We start from the raw sequence: 25,907 nt of genomic DNA on the forward strand, positions 1-25,907 counted from the left end.
ACCAAAAAAAAAAAATCCAGTAATGTTAGATTTTCATAATTCACAATAAATGTCCAAATATAAACTTTAAACTTTCAAATGACACGACAGCAGTGAATGACACGGTGGTTTGGATCCTGTAATCCGGTTTGCATTGGTTACTTCTATCAAGGGGGCACAGTGAGCTAGCTCAGAGCCCTGCAACGAGATCATACTGATGTGCTCGGTCACAGCACAGATCAGGAGGCCTGCAACTGGACCGACTTACCCCAGAGTGTTGCCTGCCAGCCTGCCCAGAGTCTCAGAGCCGGAGAGAAACCACGGGGAGTCACTTGTCCTTCCCGGCCTAGAGGTCCTCCCTGTCCCCGAGCTGCTGGTCAGTTTTGACCTAGGGAAAATCAAGAGAAAACATCACATGACAGTCTCAAGCCTTAGGGGATGCACACCTCCAGGCTTCCTGCTCTGCAGGGCATCAGCCTCACAAGTCCCAGGCTGTGCTGCCTGACATGGTACCAGCTGGCAGCCGCCTCACACCCTTGCACTCACTCCCAGTACACACTGCTCAAATTCCAAATATAAATAAAAAATAGTAGTAGTAAACTTTCTTTATATTTCAAAATTAATCATGTTTTTCTTAGAAACAACCAAGTAAAATTCAAGTCTTATGAAGCATCCTTTAATGCACTGTAATTTTTTAAAGGCTAAAAGTTGAAAGTTGGGGGTGCAGGAACTTGACTGCTTTCAAAATGAGTTCCTCTATTTCTAACTATCAGAGACAAACATGATATGTAAAGTCAGTTCAGCCAGCCGGGCATACAAGCACACAACTATATACCAGCTACTTAGGAAGCCAAAGCCACAGAACCTCGGGAGCACACAAGGTCAACAGCAGCCTTGAAAGCAGATTAAGGCCTGTGCCATCTAGCACCACAGCCAACCACTGCAAGTGAAATCCCATGTGACTGACCCAGCATGTAGTGCTATCCTTCTTATAACTTAGCATTTCTAGGTGCCATGCCAATTAACTCCTCCGCAACTTGTAATGAATGTAAGCACTGTCTATAAACTATTTCTTGCTTAAAAATTAAACTCAAGAACTAGGACTGAGCCGGGCATGGTGACACACGCCTTTAATCCCAGCACTTGGGAGGCAGAGGCAGGCGGTTTTCTGAGTTCGAGGCNAGCNTGGTCTACAAAGTGAGTTCCAGGACAGCCCGGGCTATACAGAGAAACCCTGTCTCGGAAAACAAAAACAAAAAACAAGCAAACAACAACAACAAAAAGAACTAGGACTATAGGATAGTGACACAATGCTTCCTTAGCACGCCTAGGGATATGCCTTTACTTCCCAGCTAACAAAACTCATCAATTTAACTAAAAAAAGCAAACTAACAATTTCACCGTATTTTAAACATGATTTTTCTGCTATGCCTTTTTTTAATCTCTTGAAGATAAGGAAGATCAAAACCTTGGTTTTCTATAATACCTTCTAAGGGTTAAATTCACACTGTATTAATTGCAAAATACAGGATAAGAATGTAGCTAGGCGGTAAAGCACTTGTCTACTATATACTATGCTCTATGTTTGATCCTCAACACCATAAACACACACACACACACACACACACACACACACACACACACAGCAAACAAAATATAATGTCTTACCCATCATTATTATCAGGTTTACCCAATTCCAGTCTGTCTGGTTGTACTGAAAAACCAATCCTACAAATTCTGCCATCCTAAAAGCAAAAACAAAAAAAAATGTTAAATTTTGCAAGAGAAGACACTAAAGTTTTAATTTATTCAATAAGCAGATTCTGCCTGTCACTGTCAACTCTGAAGACAAGGCAGTCCCCTCCAGACACGGGTGGGAGAGTACACCACACAATAACAAAAGGCTACTAAGAATTCCCTTAAAACAATACAGTCTGGAAGAATTCAGAGGAAAATTATAGACTAACTACAGTCAGGAGTCTTCCCAGGCAGGCAGCCATTAACTAGTCCCAAGTTCCAGTAAATCATTTCCACCCAACTGAGTCTCTGAGCCAGAGAGTTTAACTAAAGGGAGCTGGGCATAACTAGCTCTCTGTGCCTTCCCTTGACAAGAAACAAAGAACAGAGGCAGAGTTTAGTCTTCCTCTCTCCACCGTCTGGTAAATCATTTACCTCCAGAAGAAACGCGGCGTGATTGGGTCCCACCACACACTGTTTAATAGTAGCCTGCTCCAGTACATTCAGAGGTGGGTGGCTAGGGAACAAGACAAAAGCAGGTTAAGTGAAACTGCTCTTTTAATTGTACACAAAAAGAACTAATTCCTGAGTGGAATTTTAAAGCAATAAATAAAAGTAACTGATACCTACCATAATCACTACAGTTGACAGGTCTCCCAAACTGTTTTAAGAATCAGCATTAATGGACACTGTAATTTAAATGAACCTAACTTTGATAGAAAGAGATGTGGTAGTACACATCTTTAATCCCAAGACAAACAGGCAGGTCTCTGTGCTGTGAGTTCAAGGCCTCATCTACACATCAAATTTCAAGACAGCCAGGGCTACATCTCAAAAGATTCTTAATGTAATCTAATTCTTAATCTAATAAATCATATTAACCACATAAAAATGAATCTTTTTCCTAAGAAAGAAAACACTACAGCTCCATGGTAGGGCTGAAACACATCCCATGAAAAATGGCTAAACTTAAAACAGCTTAAAATGTTTTACCTGTTCAAATTGTACTTGTTCAGCTTCTCTGAAACTTCCCGTAACCTTCAAACACAAAAGCCAAGTGTTAATAAACCCAGCACAGGTCCTGCACACACAAGATGGCTCCCGTGGGCCTGCACCAGCACTGGGCTGAGTCCCAACAGTAACACAGGAGCAATTCTTAAGGATGCAAGCAGGCATTCCACTTCCTTTCCCTTCCTAACCCATCAGCAGCTCCAGGAATATCCAAAATAGCCCCATTTCCAGACAGGACAATGAGGCTTCTAGAATGTATGTAACAAACACCAGTAAGTAGTAGAGCTACTGAGCTCTGAACAAATACCTAATGGAAAACTTCTTTTTAAAACCTGCAGTTAACCCAGGCATGGTAGTGCACACCTTTATACCAGAACTCAGAAGACAGAGCTGCCAGCCTTTGGGGGTGGGGGCTATGACATACAACTGCAGTCTACGCCAAAAGACATTCTGGCAGTATGTGAATATAATGAATTGAAAATAACTGAGATGTAGAGAGAATCTGTGTGCCCAGTGTGGAAACATCACCTGTTGATAAAAAGCTGATGGGCCACTAGGAAAACAGCAAACTAGCTGGAAGCAATTGGTGGGAGTTTCAGCAGAAACTTTCTCTCTCTGGGAGAAAGTCAGAGGTGTTGTGTGTGGTCTATAGACACACAGACTCATACATATAATACTCATACATATAAAATAAATAAACTTTAATTTTTTTTTTAATTAGAAAAAAGCCTACAGAAAGTCACAGAACCCTGGGTAAATGTTCTAAGCACTGCAGTAGGTAGAACCAGGCATCTCTGAACTTTACCTGGCAACTACAAAGCCGCTACCTACTGAGGCACATCAACGGCGCACACTGACTGATGCCCACCAAAGCACCTAAGTGGTTAGAGGTTTCAACTGGTATTTTCATTTTTTCCAAAAACACAGAAATGAAAACTGCTAACTTCATTCTCACTAGCGTGCACCCCACCCTCTGAACTCTCCTCTCACTAGCCCAGCTTTCTCTCTTTCCTAACATGTTCCCTTGGTTCTAGAGGTCAGGCCTTTCCACTAAATTTCAGTTTGCTCAATTATATAGCACATTTCTGTTCCAAAACGAGATTAAATGAGAATAACGCATAGCGGAATTCATAACCTGTGGAAGAAGGCTAACTAAAAAACGAAGGCAAAACAGCCTAGGGACTGTTGCTCCAGAGTTAACAGGAGCTTTGGGAGACCTGGAGCAGAGGTAGAACTCTAGACTTCTCTAGGCTAAGACTTAAGTGCCCCACCACAGCAGTGGCACAAAGGAAAACCCATTTATTCACTAGCATGTCTTGTCACTAACACAAATTGGGGGAAGGGATCATCAAAAAAACTGGACAATAGCTAAAACTAAAAATTAAATACTGCTGTAGCTTCAAACAGTACTTCAGGTAGATGCTTATGGGACTAAACTAAGCTTTGAGGATGTCAAAATGCTACAAAATAATTTAGTAACTCAAGAGCAAATTACAGACTACCACAGAGATAGAGAACATGGTTTCTGATATCAGCTAATTAAAAACTGATCAGTTAAGGGGGCCTGGGAACCAAGGCACCGTGGTGGACACCTCTAAGCCAGAACTCTGGAGACAGAGCTGAGTAGGCCTATGTGAACTCACTGGACTACAGTGAGTTACAAAGAAGCCAGAGATTGTGAACCTGTCTCAAACAAAAATAGCCAGTCAGACAGCTCACAAAGTAAAGAGGTTTGTTACAAGCAAACAAGCCTGGTGCCATGACTCCAATCCCTGGAGCCCATATAAAATTGAGGAAAACCAACTCCAAAGCAGTCCCCCTGACTTCACATACACGTTCATATATTCAACCTGCCCAAAAAGGACAGCTCTCCACAACCCAGCATGCTTGCACATGCTTGTAAACCCAGAAAGCAGGAGGCAAAAAGAGGAAGGTCAAACAAGTTTGAGGCCTGACTAATGTGCATGGTGAGCTCCGGGGAAACCAGAGGTGCAAGAGCAAGACTGTCACAAAATAAACAATGTTTCTTTAACAAAAGTTAAAGATGTTGAGACTCTACTATCATCTCTATACTCAAAGCGGCCACAACAAATGACAGTGAGTTCTAGGACAGCTGGGTACATATCAAGACCCTGACTCAAAAAAAGAAAGGAAAAGAGAACTAACAACTGTCCCAGGCACGCAGAAAATGCTCAGCAGCACCCACAACATGGTCAGAGATGCGGGCCTCTCTGTCCGGCCCAGCTCTGCAGGTTCTCGTCCGTGGGAAGAAGAACTGTTAGTTATTCTGCTGCTTCTCAGTCTCAGAAGTCTATCAGTGGATCTCCATATGTAATGTTTATGAAAAGGTAGCACTTACTAGGGTCCACAAAATGGTTCAGCAGGTAAAGGTACTTGCTGCCAAGTCTGATGACCTGAGTTGGATCCACAAAACCCACATGATGGGAAGAAGAGAACTAACTTCTTCAAAAATCCTCTGTCCTCCTGAGAGTGCCATGACATGTGCGCACATACACAATAAATGGTTTTTTAATGAATGAAATAGCATCTGATATATCAAAAATCCTAGCCATTTGAAATTTCATATGAGCAGATTTTATATAGTCACCTAGAATGTTAAACCAAATATCAACTTGACTCATAAATTCAATCTCAAAAATACATAAAATGGATGGTTCTTTCACTTCTCAGGGCAGTTATAAGTCAACTGGCTCCAGAGCACACTGACAAGGAAAGCCTCATGCACACATGGGCTCTAAGGAGCAACTGCTTCTCTCTGCAGGACCCAGGCCAAGGCAGCCCACTTCCACTGATAACACACCAGTGTGCCTATGTAACCATGTAACCACCGCAGCAGTCTGCTGTAAAGGGGCCAGAAGATGCAACACTTTCTCGTAACAGAAACACAAGAGTCAATTTCTCTTCTCTTTAAAAAAAATAAAAACCTAAAGCTCATCAAGCTTCACTCACACATAAATGTTTCAATAACCTCAGAACAGCAGCAGACAGGTAAGCCTGTGAGATGGCAATAACATACAGCTGAGTACACTGACAATAAGTCTATGGCAACCCTATCTGCTGTGTTGTTCAATACTAAAGTGCATCCCATATTCCAACTCAGTGCCTCGGTGTCTGTCTGATCTCTTATACATATAATTTTCAGATGCAGAGACTAGAATCTTTTTTTTTTTTTTAAAGATTTATTTATTATAAGTACACTGTAGCTGTCTTCAGACATTCCAGAAGAGGGCGCCAGATCTCGTTACAGATGGTTGTGAGCCACCATGTGGTTGCTGGGATTTGAACTCTGGACCTTCGGAAGAGCAGTCGGGTGCTCTTACCCACTGAGCCATCTCACCAGCCCAGAATCTTTTTTTTTTTTTTTTTTTTTAATGTGAGTACACTGTAGCTGTCTTCAGACACCCCAGAAGAGGGCATCAGATCTCATTATGGATGGTTGTGAGCCACCATTCAGTTGCTGGGATCTGAACTCAGGACCTTCAGAAGAGCAGTCAGTGCTCTTAACTGCTGAGCCATTTTGCTTAAGTGGCAAACTGACCCTTTCTTAGCAGTACCTATTAGGAGCTAGCACTACTATTACTCTGGAGCCCATGGAGCCTGTCCCACTTTCCCCAACGTGGATTTCAAAGGTAACTGTCACAGATCCTACTTAGGCACAGCACACAGTGAGGTTCTTCAGTTCTTAAACTCTGTCTACTTACTGCCACAAACCAGATCTCTAAATATTCAGACACAGCCCAAATGCAACTACATTCTTGATGAAGAACACGGAGGTCCCTGAAGCTTTGGCTCTTCCTCGCATCCCACCCTCCGAGTGCTGCTTCCCACTCATGTGGAAGTGTAAGAGTGGAGAGCTTGCTCGAGTGTGTGGTCTGCCTTCAGCACACTTCCCCGAGGCCGTGTCCAGCTCAGACACCCATGTTTCCTGGAGGTCCTAACTTTCTCCCACAGACATCTGCAGCTTGCCTTTCCTCTCACATCTCACTGTGAACACCCTAGCTCTGCGTTCTTGCCTCCAGTGTCCTCACACTTACTGCAGTGGACTTGCCTCCAGAGTCCTTCCCTAGTCTCCCATGCAATCCCATCAGTTAAGAATAAGGTACTTTATAATCCGTTTCAGAAAAAAAAAAAAAAAAAAAGATTCTTGGTCTTAATACCAATAAAATGAACCTCCAGGCTTAAAGAATGATAATTAACTGTGTAAACATACAAATTTGTTTTGAGGTTATTTCATTATCTGCCCATGTTAATTTTGGGGAGCTTGGGAGTAGTTGCTATTATTGCTGTTTGAGACAGGTTCTCAAGTAACCTAAGCTGACCTCAAACTGACCTGGAGCGGCTCTGATCCTCCTGCATCCACCTCTTGAATGACAGGATAACAGATGTGTGCTTCCCACACGTGGTTTGTATGATACTGGGTACTGAATCTACAGTCTACCAACTGAGCTACATCCCCAGCCTCCACAATATTTTTATAAATAAATTATAGCTAACACAGAGACAAAACTCAGTAATTTATCTCTTAATAACCACTTTAGCAAACAGCCTTTAAAGTGACCCCACCCTGACTTCTGACTAGCTATCATTTGTGGAATGATGGTCTTATTTAACCACAATTTTATTTAGGAATAAAGGATTTAATTCAAACAAAAAAAATTTAAGAAAAGCCAGGAAAGGTCACTGTGTCTGCAGACCTAAATTATGGTTAAGAGAATTTTAAACTCCTCTTCTGGTATTCCACCAAAGAAGACATCCATTGCAAGACAAATACAGACACATTACAAATTTGGGAGAAGATACATTTTTTTTTTTTTGCTTGTTTGTTTGATTTTTGGTTTTTTCAAGACAGGGTTTCTCTGTGTCTCCCTGAATGTCCTTGAACTCAGATCCACCTGCCCCTGCCTCCAGATACAACTACACGTGTGCAGCCTAGCTGTAGCTACTTATTTTCCAAGAGACTCCTGGACACCTAGGGTGCCAAGCAGGAGACCTTCCTTACTAGCAGAGCATTTTAGTATCATTTTCAGGAAACTAAATGATGGTTTCTGAACAGTTCAGAGCAATGCTGAATCTGGCAGTGACCCATGAATCCAAGCAAGATTCGTCTGTAGAGGCATATGCTATCATGTGGAAAATACTTTTGCAAAGTGTCAAAATTATTACTGCTCATGTTACTAGAGTGTCAAGCTCACAATGACAAGCTTCCCAGAGTTTCTGAGAAAGCTCAAATTCTGGTTTGATGATACTAGATGATACCTGATGATACTAGAAACAAATACCATCCAGCTGTTCTTAAAATTTGTTCTAAAATGACAGTCATTTCATTGGGGGGGGGGGTTGGTTTTTTGAGACAGGGTTTCTCTGTGTAGCCCTGGCTGTCCTGGTACTCATCACTTTGTAGACCAGGCTGGCCTCAAACTCAGAAATCCACCTGCCTCTGCCTCCCAAGTGCTGGGATTAAAGGCGTGCGCCACCACAGCCAGCTGACAGTCATTTCATTTTAAAGGGGGAGAACATCTGTTTGAACCCCAGCCTGGGTAACCAAATTGTCAGCCTGGGTAACCCTTCAAATAAAATAGTTTCTATAGAGAAAGTCACTGGTACAATCTAATCTATAACTGTAAAAGGGTCACCAAAAAGCTTCTTTCTCCACACCACTACTGATCTCCTCAATTCTTCAGGCTAAGTGTTCAGGCGGTCTACACTGAGACACAAAGATTCACAAGTTAATACATTCTCGCTGCCTTATCAAGAACACTCTAAAATGAGATGCTTTCTCTCCAATTGCAAGGAAGCCCGTGACTCTTGGCACAGCGTGGGTAGTGCTTCAATCTCTCATTAAAGAACCATTATTTTACCCACAGCTGCTTCTGAACCATACTTCACATGTGAAGAGGATTAAGAAGACAATCCCAGCATTACGGTGAACTCTCCAGGCGCTACAAATCACACTGCTGTGGGTCTACACTAGAGCATGCAGTGTGGGAGCAAAGGGTTTGCCACCCAAATATGGAGAGCTGCAATCAGATAGACCCCCAGCACCAACAAAAGAGCAGGGTGTAACAGCATGGGATACTGACTTCACACAGTCACACACATCACACACGAAACCACACGCCTGTGCGAATCTATCCATACACCACACACATGAATGCACATGTACACACAGTTAAACCAATCAATAAATGAAAAATTTAAAATAACATACACAATGGCAAAAGTCATTATCCATCTCCTCATGAGCAATCACAAAAATCAACCAAAATAGCCTGGCTATGCACTTAAAAAGAACAAAAACTTTTCAAAGGCCAGGCACAGTGACACATCCCTTTAATCCCACCACCAGGGAGACAGAGGCAGGCGATCTTAGTAGTTGAGGCCATTACCAAGTTCCAAGCCAGCCAGTATCAAAAAGAAAGAGAGGTTGGGGATGCATAGCAACTAGCTCCCATAACTACAGCAGTGACCAGATGCCCTTTGCTGGTTTTGGTGTGGAGTCTGCTAATAGGAAAGGACCACCCTGCCCTGCCTTGAAAAGGCCATTTCCTTGGCGGTGTGCAATCCGATTGCAGGCTTCAAATCCCCACAAGCCTGTCCACATTTCCTCCTGTTATGTTTGGTCTGACATCACGCTAACCCATCTAATTCCTGCCTCCCCTAGAGAACCAGGCCGAGCAGTAACTAACACCTAACATTACCCTTCCCTGAGCCCTCATGACACAAAGGAGAGCTTTTAGAGAGGGACACTTTCAGCCTAGTCTTGCCTTCTGAATCACCACTCACAAGCAGGACTTATATCCGCTTTACCACTTAGGAAGATGACAAATGCCAACCTAGGAAAAACTGTCAATTCATGTCACTTAATATAAATGACATGAGACAATCTCAAGATGCATCAAGGTGAAAAGACGCGTTTCTAAATATGTACTGTGAATACTTAGTGATGCAAGTTTGTAAATGGTCATCTTTTCATATACATCCTCTAAAATAGTTTCCAGTTAAAACCTTGAAGACTTTTACAAAATGAAAATAACAAAATTTAGGTCATAAAAACCTTCTGCAAACTACAATAAAGTCCAGTAATTTCTTTACAACACAAATAATTTCTTCCCCGAATCTAATTTCTATGATTAGAAATTCCTACTTAATGTTACAGATAATATAAGCCAAGGAGACACAAATCCAGAGACACTCTGGGAGAAGGAATACCAAACACACAAAAATGAGTCATTTTCCTTTAAACTAAAATGTACCATGTTATTTTCAGCTCCACTCTAAACAGGAAAATGGAAAGAAGTCTCATGCCAGACAAAAAGGTCAAGATATGGCCTTCTTACCAGTTACTTTTTGATAACTTTGTAAGTCTTGCCTCATCTCACTTCTTTATTCTCCCCCTCCTCCTAGACAGATCGGGCCTCACTGGGTAGCTCTGGCTGACCAGGAACTAAGTCACTGTGTAGCTAGACCAGACAGGCCTCAAATTTAGAGACCCATGTGCTTCTGCCCCATGAGTGCTGGCTGGCACTGAAGGTGTGCCACTACTCTCAAGGTAACTTTATTTCTAAACAATAAAGTAAACTACATGGGAACCAAACCCTGCCAACAGGACAAGACCACATCAGAGCTCTAGTTCAAAAGAGTGTAGCTCCCAGGGAAGATTCCCATGTCCTGATCCAGTCTACATCCCTGCAGCCTCATTCACAGCAAAGTCTCCACCAACTGAGGATAATGTGTCCTAATCATTCCAGACCCAGTTTTAATTCTACTTAGAAATAAAGTCTCAGAACAGACAACTTTATAATATAGAAAAACTCTTATCCTTGACATAAACCGTAAGCCACAATAAAATACTTGGAATGAAATCTGACTGTTCAGGGGATTAAGATGAGGCCATCCATTTACCTGACCAAGGCTCGCTCTATCAGCTTCTCAGAACTGCAGGCTGCCTTCTTGTTGCCCTTATTTATTAAACAGGGCAAGTAGCAGCTTTTTGTCTTTGAAATGTTCCAAGCTCTTATGAGAGGCAGACAGCACAAGTGAGTATTCTGCAGTACAAAGCAACCCTGCGCCAGGCCCCAAGCCCACTGTGACTTTGGCTTGCTTTATATTTATAGCCTTACAGACCTTAGAAAGCTGCTTCTCCTGGTCAGTGGGAATATAACCAACCACCTGTCTGGTAAAGGTGCTTACAGAACGATTAGAGGTGATTCTTGTAATGTATCTTGGAAAGAGCCAGTCATTTAAATGTTCAATAGTAGCTACTATATCAATATTGTAAACTTCAACTTTTCATCCTTATATTGCATGCTCTACTGAACTTCAAATCTGCTCACACTAGCTTAAACTGGTTGCCAAGCCAAATATGGCCCAATTTAGACCCTGAAATCTGGTAGGACTCTGAGGACGCTGAAACAGCCAGAATGAGGGCTCCTTGGGGACAGAAGAGCCGCAGCTACTCAGTAACCCTCCATCCCTAGGCCTGAGCCAGGCTCATGGAAAGTGGGCTTTGTCTGCATGCTTGTTGCTCGCACACAGTGTTCCTAATCCTGTCTCCTCAGCAGGAACCTCTAATCCAAACCTCCTTCATCTTGTCTCAGTTCTTCTCTCCAGCACACTTGCTCGGCCAAGCCATCGCTAACTCAGCTACTAGAAAACCAGTCATCCTGAACTCTAGGAAGCCAAGCACTTTACTCAAGTCCAATGTTCCCTCCACGGCACTGTGTTCACTGTTACCCTTGTCTGGCAAACTCTTAAAAAGGCAAAAAAAAAAAAAATCCACTTTATTAATTTCTAAATCCTAACTGGCAAATACATTACACATGTTTACTAACTATAAATTCACATGTCTTTAAGTCCTTCATTATTTCAAAATAGTGAGATTCTAGCCTTTTCTTTCTTTTTCAAAAACAATTTTAAAGAGTTTACTAATTTTATTTTATATATGAGTGTTTTGCCTAAATGAATATAAGTATACCACACGCAGGCCTAAAATAGGTCTGTGATCCTATAGAACTAGAGCCACAGATGGCTGCAAGCCACCCTAGGTGCTGAGAATCTAACCGAAATCCTTTGGAAGAAGAGCATGTGCCCTTGACCACTGAGCCATCTCGTACCACTCTCCAGCTCTATCCCATCCCCTCCTTGGTAATAATGTAAAACATTTGGTAAGGGTCTGGAGAGACTGCCCAATAGGTAAGAACACTTGCTAAAAAAAGCATGAGGACCTATGTTCAAATCCTTAGCAGTCACATAAAAAAGCATATGCCTGCTAATTCATAGTTAAGAACAGACACAGACAGAAGCTGAGAGGATTTTTGACTCACCAGTTTAGCCAGCAGCACATTTCTGACTCAGTGAGAAACGCTATCTTCAGAGAAGTAAGATGGAAAGCTATGAAGAAAGATGCATAGAAGATCCGTAGCAATACACATACATACACACACCATTCTCATAGAAAGGTCCGAGTGTTATCCTGTAAGATAACCCTCTGGAAGATACACCACTCTGGAATACACCCCAGTGTCAGCTTCAGCTGCTGTTGCAACAGTATAAGGAATTTTCTAAATACTTAGCTCCTCCAAAAAAAAAAGGGTGAATCAAATAAGACTGGAAAACACTCAGTATCACCCTACAGTGTGGTAAAGTTAAAGTCTCCCAGTGTCATCCGCACAGGGGGATGTCAGTCTCTCCACTTCCAAACCCTGCAGCTAAACAGACTGTTCCTAGGGAAATGTGCTGAAGGGACCATGGCAGAACCAGGGAAGGGCAGGAGATCATTAGGACTCACAAGTCAACACCTATTGTGTTTCAGTGACCTGCCCCGAGCCTTACACTGTGAATGAGGACAGTCTGGGCACTGCGCAGTTTCTGTTGGCAACATGCACACATTATGTTCTAACATCTAAGAGAACAAAATTAAGAATAATTATAGTACAAACCGCCACGTTCTTGAAGCTAGAGATAAGCTCAACAGTTAAGAGCACTTACTTGGAAGACCAATGTTATCCATTTACACACGGGAATTCCATCCCACATGATCATATTGCCAACTCAAAACTTTTAAGCAGCCAAAGTGATTCTAACATTAAGTAAGACTAGGACTGGCTACTCTGAAATATCATAAAGGTACAAAGAATTCTCTTGGCCCTGAATCAAGGCTGCAGTTTACTGAAGCTGTTGGTTTCAAGCAGGAGCCTAAAGAAATATCTTTCTATGGTCTGTTGGCCATTGCAAAAATGTGTAAGTCTAATGGTCCATTCATTAGAAAGAAACATCTGGGGGCGGGGGGGGGGGGAGAATTCTCTGAAACATTCATAAGCACAGAAGTCCACGCGGAGAGACTAAGCAATAAGGCCTCAACTCAGGAGACTGGTTTAAGAGAGGCCTTCGGAGACCCACCATTCACAGGCCTTACTTAAACTTCTGCACGATCTGTAACACAGAAATCTAGTAATTCTGCTGAATCTTTTGTTCCCTAAATTGAAACCAAACAGAAACTCTAATAAGATCTTAGGAAGATAGGGACACTGATTTGACAGCTAAGGCAACCCAAGAGTTAAGAAGACCAAGCCGTCTCCATCTCTCTATCCTAGAACCATGGGAAATAGAGAGCAGACTTCCTCGCAAAGAGCAATGACAACTGTTCTTTAAACAATAACAAAAGATCCACTTTTCTTATCATTTAACCAACTGAACACAATGTGTCCCGTCCCCTCCCCCCCCCCCCCCCCCACGTGGCTCACTGTAGCCCTGACTGTCCTGGAACTCCTATGCATGTAGACCAGACTGTACTCAAACTCAGAGACCCACTACCTCCTGAGTGCTGGAATTAAAGGTGTATACCACTACACCTGGCCTGAACAGATCTTTTTTAAAGTAATCAACGTGAACAACCCCACCTGACCTAAAGTTAAATTATTTAAAAATGTGAAGTATCTGTATTGCAAGATCATTTTGAAAAGCAGTGTCTCAGCTGTCAAGGAGATCGCTGACCTCCTGGATTCTCTGCACTCCTTCCTATTCCCAAGTGCTGGGGTTAGGACTATGTGCCATAAGTGCAGCTCACACTGCATTCTTTAAACTGAAATATGGCAGCAAACAGCTCTCAGGCAGATCTTTATCAATCAAAATCAACCTGCATTTAAGAAAACAGCAGGATTGCCACAGGTTTTCCCTGGACTCACGCAAACTTTACTCAAATCCCCAAGACTTATATACTCAGAATGGGTCTGAAACTACCAAACGCTCTTTGAAATCTCTACCTACTAAGGTTCTTAACAATGAACTTCTAATGCAGAAAGACTTCCTTTAGTATAATTCTGGTACACAGAGCACATAAAGAAAATAACTATTTCTTAACACATCGAAAGACAGCTAAGATTCACAAAAAGCACTTTTAGATCACATGGAGGGGAGAATTCTTAGATTTGATATCACATTCAGACAGACAGAGACAGACAGACAGACAGACAGACACACACACACACACAATCTTTTCTTAAAATGTTATTAAACATTAAGAGAAATTATCAGGGGACTGTCTTTAAAGCCCTAATTGTGAGACCTATGAAATTCTCACAGAATTCATATATCCTTACATGTAAATTGTTTATTTAAACTAGCCTCTATATTTAAAAAAAAAAAATCTGAATTGAGGCTGTAGAGATAAAGAAGGCTCAGCAGCTGGCTACTCTCCCAGAGGACAGACAACCATCCAGGGCCCCAAAGTCCCTTCTAACCCAATCTAAATCCTGGCAGCTTTAAGAGAAAGGAAAGCATCCAGAAGACTCTACACAAATAATACAGCAATTAGAGTCCTTCCAATGCAAACGGGGAAGAAGGGAGACACTCAGAATCCTTCAAATGCAAATGGAGAAGAGGGCCTGGCTGTCAGCCAGCAGGAGGTGGGAAGGTACCTTAGAAAGAGGATTTCCAGAGGAAACAAAGGTCAACAAAAACTTACACGTACAGGCATATCTCAAAAAAAAGAAAAGATACCACTAGTCTGCTGAGCTTGCAATTCTTTTCTGCGCTCCACTTAAAGCAAATCTAAGGACTCCGCCTCACACGTCTCTAACTCTTCTAGTTTCCAGTTATTGGCTTGGCAGAGTCTGTAAAGTAGACAACCCAGACAAATTCTAACCACAACATCTAGAGCTTTATTAAAAAAGCCTGGCCTTTAAACTAAATCCTGGTGTTGATCTGAGTGGCTCTCCCCCTCCTCACACACCAAACCTGATCCTTATCATGTGTCCCCAGGAAAACACTTGCAAATAATTGTAAATTATCCTTTTATTTTATGTGTATGTATATTTCCCCTACATATTTGTTCAGTCCTTGTGTGCCTGGTGCCACAGAGGGCAGAAGGTGACCGGTATGGGATTCCCTGAAACTGGAGTTACAGACGGTTGGTTGTGAGCTTCCAGATGGATGCTAGGGATTTAACTGAGGTCCTCTGGAAGAGCCATCTCTCCAGTGAATACATCTTTAAAATCGCTTTTTAAAGTCTGGTCTGTTGAAGAGGATGACCATCATGTATGTCTCTCCTACCTAAGGTTTGATGGAGGAGAGGGGACCTAGTGTAGTGACAATTCTTTTGATCAAATGAGTAAAGCAGGACCTGCTCATGTCTGACAGGAGTTGATGCTTCCTCCATCCTGAAATGCTAGGTCTGAGTATGGGATCATTAGAGTGAGTGCTACGACCAGCTTTGAGCTTAAGAAACTGAAAGCACAGTACTCTATGAGCTTCAGTTCTCTCTAGTGTTGACACAGCTTTCAAATGCCTCTTAAGTTCTTTTTCTTGAGACAGTATCTCATTGTAGCTCTCATTAGGCACAACTTGTTATTTAGACCAGGATGGCCTGTAACTCAAAAGAAAGCCTCCAGCCTCAGACTCTCCAGTGCAGCCAAGCCCCTCCTTGGCGCTTATTTTTAAATGGAGAAGTGGTACCTGGATTCATCTTTGTTCTCTTCATCCAAAATGCACTGCCCATAAATAACAACAGTTGTGCCCAGCACCCCTTGGCCCTCTAGCCGGTTCCTATTCAGCACACCCTCCTCTCATCTGCAGGGGTAAAATAGAAACAGCAAGAACAGCTAGCCAATCTGCCCCAGTTCCCCACCAGCTCAAATTTCTATGGAAACTTTGATCTAATAGAGTTCATTCTAGAACAATGGCACACACCCATAATGTCATACCAGCACTCAGGAAGTAGAAGCAAGGGGACCACAAGTTCCAGGCCAGCCTGGGCTACACAGCAAGCCTGGGATAGAGGAGTAACCCTCACCACCCATTGTATCAGACCCTCTAAGCACAGAGCCCCGCTCACACTTACTTGAAAGGACTGCCATAAAACAGTTTTGCAGTTTTAGGTTTTGCCAGTGTACAATTTCACATAAAAGAAAAAATATTATAAAGTCCACAGTCCACTGGGTTTAACTATCTCTAGCACAAAAAAAAACTAAAACTACCTCAAACCACAAGAAAAATATTTCCTTTGATATACATAATGCTCACTGAAATTTCTCAGCCATTGTTTAATTTTGCTTCCAGTAAATCTAAAAGCTGATTTTACTTAATTGGTCACTTCCTATCACTGCCCATTCGAAATTCTGGCCAGTCTAGACTTTGAATTTCAGATGCAGGTAGGCCCGAGGACCTGCCTATGGCTGTGTCCTTATCTTCCAGGCAACAGAAAGCCTGAAAGACAGGGCTTCTTTTAATTTCAAATAGATGCAACACAAAACAACAAAGGGAACTAACTGTGTGAGCAAAATAAATACTGAGTCTTTCTTTTCACAGGCATACAATATTTACTGTAAGTTCACTGCATGTTTTATTCAATTAAAAGCTTCAAAAACATGGAAAAAATGTATGATGAATACTACTTTTAAAATTAACTACAAGGGCCGGGCGTGGTGGCGCACGCCTTTAATCCCAGCACTCGGGAGGCAGAGTCAGGCGGATTTCTGAGTTCGAGGCCAGCCTGGTCTACAAAGTGAGTTCCAGGACAGCCAGAGCTATACAGAGAAACCCTGTCTCGAAAAACCAAAAAAAAAAAAAAAAAATTAACTACAAATATCAGAACACCCCTTTCAGCAAAGCTACAGTGTCCATTTCTAGTAATCCCTCATCCTTTATAGTAGTTGGAATTGATCCTAGAACCTCAACATGATTGGCAAGTACTCTAACCACTGTGCACTCCCTGGCCCTGGTTCTAATAAACTCCAATGTGAGCAAATACTGTCTTCTTTCCCCTGTGGGGAAGCTACATTTATTACAGTAATAACCTACTATGCTGGCTAGTCTTATGACAACTTGACACAAGCTAGAGTCCTCAGAGGAAGGAGCCTCAACTAAGAAAATGCCTCCATAAGCCTGGGCAGTAGGCAAGTGTGTAGGGCATTTTCTTAATTGTGACTCAAGTGGGAGGGCCTAGCCCATGGTGGGTGGGACCATCCTTGGGCTGCAATTCTTGGGTTCTATAAGAAAGTAGGCTGTGCAAACCACTGGGAGCAAGCCAGTAAGCAGCACCCCTCCATGGCCTCTGCATCAGCACAGGCCTCCAGGTTCCAGCCCTGCGTGAATGTCTGCCCTCCCATCACTGCTTTTGATGAACTGTTATATGAAATGAACCCTTCCCTCCCCAAGTAGCTTTTCGTCAATGGTGTCTCATCACAGTAACCCTAAGACAGTCACCCAAAGAGATTTCTGGAATTCAATCTCCTTATGAAACCTACTGAACACAAGTTTCTTTTCATATTATTCACTACCTGGGAGAAAGTCAGGAACACAGACGCCACAGAACAAATACACAACCCAGTAGAGCAAAGCCATCATCTCAGGTCATATGTCTGCAGAGAAAAGCAGCCAGTCCTGAGTCTGACCAATCACCACACGGAACTCATGGAAAAAGAAAGGCTATTTTCACAGTAAAACAGTTCGATACTAACCACTGGCCACATTCCGTCTAAGTCAGGGAAGAGTATGGCCCACATTCCTCAATGAGACACCTGATCAACCCCCTGAGGTAACACCACCTTGTTTCTCTACCCTACGTGCTTTTGGGGGCTCTGTAACATTTCGTGTCCACTTCAACACTGCGTCTTGAAGCACTCCATTCACTCGACTCACCAGACATGTCATTTACTGTGCGATCAGTGTCAGGCTGCCCATGCTTCTGTATGCAAGTACAGAGTCTCGTCTCAGCCTGTTCAGGGTATCCAATCTCCTTCTCAACAACTCAGTCTACTACCATTGGCTTATTTATCACCGTCTTAGCAGTGGCTCAGAACAAAGTCTTAGATGCACTTGCCCTACTCACCCTCCCTCAGCACCTGTGCCAGCTCAGAAAGGGTGTGCGTCAATGAAGTCATATGGCCCAAGCTTAAGTCAGACATAAAAGTCGCCCCCAACCTGGGCCCCAACCCGGTTCTTGAGTCTTCCAATCACTGAGCTGCCACAAAAGAAGGCTAAGGTTCCTTGTGGTCTCCACACTGAAGACACACCTATGGAGCCACTATGCCAGTATGCAGGTGCAACTGCATAGGGTAGACCAGAATATATGACCCAAGCAGCTGAGCTCTATAAATCCCCAGAATGACAGATAATAATAGCAAATGGCCTATGTTGTTTTACCTATTAAGCTTGAAGTGACTATTGATACCCAGACCATAAAAGCCGAGCGACGAAAGAACGAATGAACAAAGAGGAACTGGCTGTGTCCTCTGGCTTCATTCCCACTGCCTAGGAATAAAGCTTCAGCTATGCTTTGGACATCTTCCTGTCATTGAGTTACATTAAAAACAAAGTCAGGGACTGAGAGGGTGGAGCTCAATGTCCATGGCATAGCATTTGCTAAAGGTACAGGAGACCCTGGCACCACCCCTGCACTGCAAAAAAAAAAAAAAAAATCCTTCACATTAATCCACACCGTGAGCCCCTTATACAATTACTCAAATACATTCTTTTCAAATTCATTCAACCACAAACCATAAATCTCTGCACAAATAAAAAACATTCCTTAAAGAGCATCAACAGCAATAAAACAGCTTCCCTTGTCCACATTGGTAACTAACACAGCACCAACAAGCCAACAACTGCACACATGGTGACAGGATTCCCACAACAGTCTGACTCCTCACCCTAACAGGATTCTGCAAAAGCAATCAAGCTCAGACCCAAACCTTGGCCACTGGTTCACCTCTTAGAGAACATCTCTAAACACCTTCCAGCCCAAGACTGCAAACTGGACTCAAGCAGTGGCTGGATGTAAGGTGTTATCTAACTGTAAGTCTAATATAAATATTTCCAAAGTAAAAGTGGAAATTACACGAGGCTCATATTTCACTAGGTCTAGGAAAAGTAATATTGAGAATACATCGTAATACACAGCACTAAACCGGGAAAAAAACTATTACACACATCTCAGCTCCGAGATAATGAGGTGGGTGCAGTGACACCCTGTGATCTGGCACTGGGAAGGCTAAAGCAGGAAGACTGTTTCAGATCAGGATTCTCAAGCCCAGAGGAGGCATGACACCGGTCCTTATTTTTAAAGGAGAGATGTTTCTAAGATATTGTGTGTATGTGTGCATTCTGTGGGAGAATGCACCTACCTATGTACACATGGATGTATAGACCAGAGGACAACTTCCATGTCATTTCTCATCTGGCTCTCCCTTGTTTTCAGAGAGCATCTCTCACTGGGATCTTGGCCTTGGTAGCTGGGACCTTCACCTCCTCCATGCTGGGATTTCAACCCTGTATGTACCTCCATACCCAGCTTTTTTCGTTTGGTTTAGTTTGGTCTGGTTTTAGACACATACTCAACTTTTTACTGGGGTGCCAGGGACAGAATTTACTTCCTCATGCAGAGCCAGCAAGCAATTTACTAACCAACTCTCTCCAACCCTGAGAAATTTTAAGTTAATGAAAACAGAAACTGTTGTGCTTCAAGACTAGAATGGTGGGCCGATAGTAGCAGTCCTTTAGTCACAGCAAAGGTGTGGAGGTGCAGGTGAAGTCTATGACATGCCAGAGCTAGTCTCAAAAAATAAAAAGAAGCCGGGCGTGGTAGCACACGCCTTTAATCCCAGCACTCGGGAGGCAGAGGCAGGCAGATTTCTGAGTTCGAGGCCAGCCTGGTCTACAAAGTGATTTCCAGGACAGCCAGGGCTATACAGAGAAACCCTGTCTCAAAAAACAAACAAACAAACAAATAAATAAATAAATAGAAACAGCCCGAATACAGACTGAATAGATATGGCTGTAAAGATGAATGTACCCAAGCATTTTTGTAAAAATGTCTTCATGATAAAATTCAAATGAAAAATTGTTTTGAAAACTGCTTTATATCAACATTAAGGAGAGTAGAAAAATTTAAATATACACCATTTACTGAATGACTATAATTTTTTTTTAATTCTAAGGTATAAGAATGGCAAAGTATGCTAGAGCATGCTGGCGCACATCTTCAGTCCTACACTCAGGAGGCAGAGGTCTCTGAGTTCGAGGACAGCCTGGTCTATCTATAGAGTGAGTTCCAGGGCATCCAGGGCTAGAGAAACCTGTCCCCCTACCCCCCAAAAATAAATAAAAATAAAAACAAAGTGTTTGTATAGAAAAAGATCCACATATAGAGGATGAAGTATCAGACTCTCAAACAATTCAGAGATTGTGATATATGCATTCACTTTGAAAACATGGAAGGCATTGAACTAAACCTATGAGGTAGACTATCAGAGAACTTACTGGTTAGTTTTGAATTTTTCTGCATGTTTGAAATACTCGTAGTTGAACACCAGAAAAAAACATTTACTGACTCTTTTGTTTGTTTATTTGTTTGCTTTCAAAGGAGGTCTGAGTCTAAGCCAAGCAGGCAGGCATATCAACCTGTCTCAGCCTCCCTCCCTTCCTCCCTTCCTCCCTTCCTCCCTTCCTTCCTCCCTCCCTCCCTCCCTCCCTCCCTCCGCCCTGTTGGGATTACAAACCACAGACGTGAACTCCTACTACACCTGACTGAAAAACTTCCAAGTCAGTATCAGAAAAAAATACATAACTACAAAGATAAGGTCCACAGGTTGGAAATGTCTTCTCCATTTCACTCAAAGAAAGACAAAGAAACAAAGTTAAAAGCAGAAACAGGAGGAGGAGATACAGAAGGCAGATGGCTGAGCTGGCTCCACAGGTTAAAACCAACAGAAACCACTGGTTGCACTGGCTGCAGAGTTCCTGAGAAGAACCCAGCATGTCAGCGTAGAAAAGGGTGAACGCCGACCCTACCCACTGCACCTCTGCCCACCGCCAAGCACGGGCTGTGGGGATACATACACGTGTGCCCTCCACCACCGCACAAATAACAAAATACAACTCTCTAAATCAAGATGAAAGTCATTCTTTTTCCCCCCTAAAAATCAGAATATAGATGTGGGTCTCAGGCCCTAGGATGGCCCAAAGCTTGCCTAACATGCACAAAGTTTCATCCCCAGAAACTACATAAACTGAACATAATGATGCATGCTGAAAGTAGAGGCAGTAGTATCAGGAATTCAGTTACACAATGAGTCTGAGGCCAGCCCAGAATACTTGAGACTCTGAGACAGACTGATATATAGGTAGGCAGGTAAGCAGGCAGGCAGGCCCTGAGGACATGATGGTGCGGCCTTTAATCTAGCACTGACAAGTCAGAAGCAGGTGGACAGATCTCTGTTCCATTCACTGTGTAGCCAGGCTGACAAGGTGCTTCTTTCTGCCTTAGAAGATCACTTCACTACCAGGCAGCTCCCAGCCCCGCATCAACCCCTTAAGCTACCACCTATTCACTATCCAACTTCACTTTAAACAAGTTTTCAGTCAACGGTCCCTCCTCCCAAAACTCGGAAGGCTGCCACCTCTGATGAAGAATCCTGAACTCTCCTACAGCAACCAACCATATTTAGGGCTGGCATGCCCCACCCTCCAACACCCAGAACTACACTGACATGTAGCAGAGGCCCCAAAATCCTGCTAAATTAATGACAAAGTCCTATTTTAAATAAATTATATCAAATTAGATGCACACACACACAAAGTGTGTAAAAATACAACCTTGAAATACTGCTCATAACGTATTAATTGAAACTAACTAATAATAGAAGGGTCAGATGACTCTTGGTCTCATTTTACATATCTCTGTGCTATGTCATTGTCTACAGGACGGGCCAACTGCCCACAGTGAGCAAGTGAGCAGAAGGGCATGCAGAGTGCAAGCCCCGCCCCCAACGCCATCTACTCTCTTCTAAGAGAGTCAAAGCACTGGCAAACAGCAGTCAGGTTTCACGTGCAGTGAGCCTCCTATCATTTGCAGACAAACAAAAACATTGTATTCTCATGCACACACAGGAAGAGCTCTGAACTATAAGCAAAATCCTAATTATCAGGCCAGCACTCAGGAGGCAGGAACAGGCAGATCTCCCTCAGTTCTCAACTAGGCTGGGTTATTATACAGTCAGGCCATATCTCAGCTCAACAATAATAAATAATAAATGCAAAAGTTCCTGTTACTGCAAAATTAATAACTCTCAAAACTACCTAACAGAAAACAATGTAACTCCATGTTTCCTTGGAGGACAGGCACATGTGCCTGTGTGATCCAAAGGGAGGTCAGAGGACAGACAGCATGCAGTCTCCTCTCCTTTCTCCATGTGGCTTCCAGGTATTAAACTCAGGGCAGCAGGCTTGGCAGCAAACACCTGCTGAGCCCTCTTTGCCAGCTCAAGAAAACGTTATTTTCTATTGCTAGTACCTGGACAAAATGCCAAAACCCACACAGCATAATTACATGGAAACTACCACTCTTGCAACCTCTTACCAGTCTATAATTGCTTCAAATAAGAAAAGGGATCCACAGCCCAACCCCACGAAGTTACTCCTTGAAATGTCTAACCTTTGACCTTACTCTTCCTCAGTGACTCAGAAACAGCTTCCAACACTTCTCAACACAAAGAGCAAGGAAGAGCTGGTCTGCAGCCGTTCCTGGAGGAACATGCTTGCTGTGAGAGAGGCAAAAGGGAAGGTCGCCTGCACGGTCCTTAAGCTCTGACAACAGCTCAGCAAGCAACTGCACAGGCTAAAAGCTCGGCGACTCCCTTACCGATGCTCCACACTTGCCACTTGCCTGTTGCCTTGTTCTTCTCGACCCAAACTGTAAGCTTCCCGCTGACTACCCTACCATTCTGCATACCAACTGCATAACTTAACCTGATCTTGTTGAGTTTCCAGGCAGGGTCTCTCTGTGGCTGTTCTGGAACTTGCTCTGTAGACCAGACTGTCCTCACTCACACTCAAGAGATTCACCTTCCTCTATCTCCAGCGTGCTGGGATTAAAAGCAAGAGCCATTTCCTGGCTTCTTTTTTCTCAATTTTATGGTTAAAAACAAAATGTGAACAAAATATTATAAATAATTCCTAGCATTCTGTTCTTATCCAGTGAGTGTGTATGGAGACACACATGCCCACAAATACACACCAGAATATTCTCCTTTAAAACCCGACAGCTATGAACTGAAAGCACAGGAGAGAAAGACTAGGAGCAATGAAGTCCCAGCAAGTTTAGTACTTAACGCTTGTTGTCATCAGCTAATCTTGTTTTCCAGTGCTAAGGATGGCCCAGGCCTGAGCACCACTGGCAACCCCCTCTCTCTTATTACAAGGACAGCTAGGAGCCTTTTAAATGCTGTTCGTCATACTCTGTGCTCCTAATGATGTGGTCAGCAGGTACTCTAAGAAAGCAGCACTATATATAGTAAACCAAGACCTCTATCTGAAAACAGCCACACTGACTTACTACAATCCAACTAGGATATGCTGCTTATAGAATAGTCTTGAGGGAAGTGGTCTTTCCATGCCAAAAAAACTGTCACGTTTGGGGGCCACAGCATGCTTAGACAAGTTGGTCATACCTGTAATCCAGCAATATGGAGGCTGAGGCAAGAGGGCAGAGGGCCAAGGATAGCCTGGACTACACAGCAAAATCCTATTTATTTATAAATAAGTAAGTAAGTAACACTTCAGCCACGATAACTAAGAGAGACTACTGTGAAAGCAGACAGAAGCTTCCTAGCAACTGAGACAGAAGTCACAGCAACACCCGCTTTCCACCCTGCACTCAAGAGCTTTGCCAAACTACAGCTCCTCAGGAAGTACAGCATGGCCTCTGACACCTACTGACTCCCATCTGCAGATGGAAATGCTCTCAGAAGTCATAGGAAGATGAGCAACTGCCAAGAGGACCAACACCCAACACCTCTGCCCTGCTTCTGCATTCCCTAGGCAGTGACTGCATCCTAACAGAGATTCGAAGAGTCTGTTGCCGCAATCTAGTTCATTCTCTGCTGCTGAATACAGAAGACAAAGTAGTTCCTATAATTCTCTCAAAAGAGTCATCCTGTCCACAGCACTCAAGTATTCCTTCCCTCCCTCCCTCCCTCTCTCCCTCCCTCCCTAACTCCAAGCACTCTTCAGAACACCTGTCAAAAGAATAAAATCGTTTTATAGGGAGAAAAAAAAAAACAAATCAATGTGTTTTAAAAGATAAAAATTAACTTTAAACAACAGTAAAAACATAAGCATATTAAGAGAAAGTATAGTATACAGTAGAATGTATGCCTTGCTTGTACACAAACCCTAGATTCCAAAGGAGGGATGCTTAAACCAGACTGATTCCCAGTGAAGACCTCACTTGCTGTTTCTTTAAAAGACTTGTAGATGCAGATGATGCCACAGAGAGTAACTGGACAAATTAAGTGGCTCCTGCTAGAGACAGACAGACAGAACAGGATCTCACTGGACAGACGGATGGCCTCTCTAGCCCCAAACTCTCCAGTAGGTCTACCACACCCAACACTTCCTCTAAAACCTTTCATACAACCCTGTCTTCATCCATTAGATAGTAAAGTAACCCTACCATATTGTCTCTTCTTTGCTAACTTCTCCATCAAATTAACTTCATAGTCTCAACTTTTTTTCTTAAGAGTTACAGAATCCATTTAATTTTTTTCCCATTAATTTCAATTCTCAAATCCCAGCAAGCAAGCTCTCATTCTCCCCACCCCACCCCCAACACACACACACACACACAGATCAGTGTCCACCACCATGCCTCTTAGAGAAGAGTCCTGGAGAGGCTAATGCAAACCGTCTCGGGAGTTCCCGGCGGCTGTGAGTAGGCTGGAGTTTGGGATATTGGTATTGCTTGGTTAGGGTTTTCTGGAGGGTGTATAGGAAGGTTTGCCCACAGTATCTATAGCCCAGGTTAGCCTAGAAATCATGGCAATCTTACTGCCTCAGCCTCCAAATGCTGTGACTACACATATGAGCCACCAAGCCTATCATAATTGGTGTGTTAGCTTGGACAAAGATGTGAGACTGCACATAAATGTAATTCTGAAAGTTCAGTTCATACTGGAGCAGAGGCAAGCTATCAAAATGGGTGGGTTCTCAATACTTTTGGTCCTATACAACAAAAATATGGCCCGAACTAATGGGGAAAAAAATATTTATTGATTCATTAAGTTTTGTAAGCAGCAATCTAGAATACAATTACTATAGTTGATAGAAATGTTTTCTACTTTCTTTATAAAAATGTATCATTTAATTCTTTAGATATGTTTTGCCACCATGTGTCTGTAAGGCATGTTCGTGCCCAATGCCCGAGAGGAGGGCGTTGGATCCTCTAGACCTGGAGGTGAAGATGCCTGTGAGCCACCCGGTACTAGGAATCCATGTCTTCTGGAAAGGAGACAGTATCTTAACACTGAGCACTTCTCCAGCCCAGTATAATATAATCTTCATGTTTTTCAGGAACTATACCATCTGAAACTGAAAATGGTATTTCTGCTATGTAAACAAGATAAAGTACACTTACAAGTAAAATAGCATTAAATGTTACTGCTTTATTATCATAGCAAGAATGTAAATGCTAAAAGAACTGTCTGAGGACTTACCATACTTGTAAGGAGTTTTATTAGTCCTACACTGACAAGAGTATAATACAAAAATGCCTTATTAAAGAAATAATTTCAGCTGGGCGTGGTGGCGCACGCCTTTAATCCCAGCACTCGGGAGGCAGAGGCAGGCAGATTTCTGAGTTCGAGGCCAGCCTGGTCTACAAAGTGAGT

At 42.8% G+C, this 25,907-nt stretch overlaps 1 protein-coding gene and 1 non-coding gene across 4 annotated transcripts in view; one reads left to right on the top strand and one right to left on the bottom strand.

Annotated features, from left to right (window-relative positions):
- The window catches only part of Ubr5 (ubiquitin protein ligase E3 component n-recognin 5), a 115,504-nt gene that overhangs the window by 80,863 nt on the left and 8,734 nt on the right, over positions 1 to 25,907 (bottom strand). For all 3 annotated transcript variants that reach the window (XM_021183495.1, XM_021183493.1, XM_021183494.2), the window contains exons 2-5: positions 2,710 to 2,754; positions 2,152 to 2,233; positions 1,648 to 1,724; positions 248 to 367 (exon numbers count right to left, since the gene is read on the bottom strand). In XM_021183495.1, the coding sequence (XP_021039154.1) occupies positions 248 to 367; positions 1,648 to 1,724; positions 2,152 to 2,233; positions 2,710 to 2,754 (324 nt within the window). The remainder of the gene's footprint in view (positions 1 to 247; positions 368 to 1,647; positions 1,725 to 2,151; positions 2,234 to 2,709; positions 2,755 to 25,907) is intronic.
- LOC115029455 lies at positions 12,889 to 13,024 on the top strand. Its single transcript, XR_003835031.1, has one exon. It is a non-coding gene; the product is annotated as a small nucleolar RNA SNORA2/SNORA34 family (small nucleolar RNA).

The sequence above is a fragment of the Mus caroli genome, chromosome 15 (assembly GCF_900094665.2).
Source record: "Mus caroli chromosome 15, CAROLI_EIJ_v1.1, whole genome shotgun sequence".
In the NCBI taxonomy this organism is placed as follows: domain Eukaryota; kingdom Metazoa; phylum Chordata; class Mammalia; order Rodentia; family Muridae; genus Mus; species Mus caroli.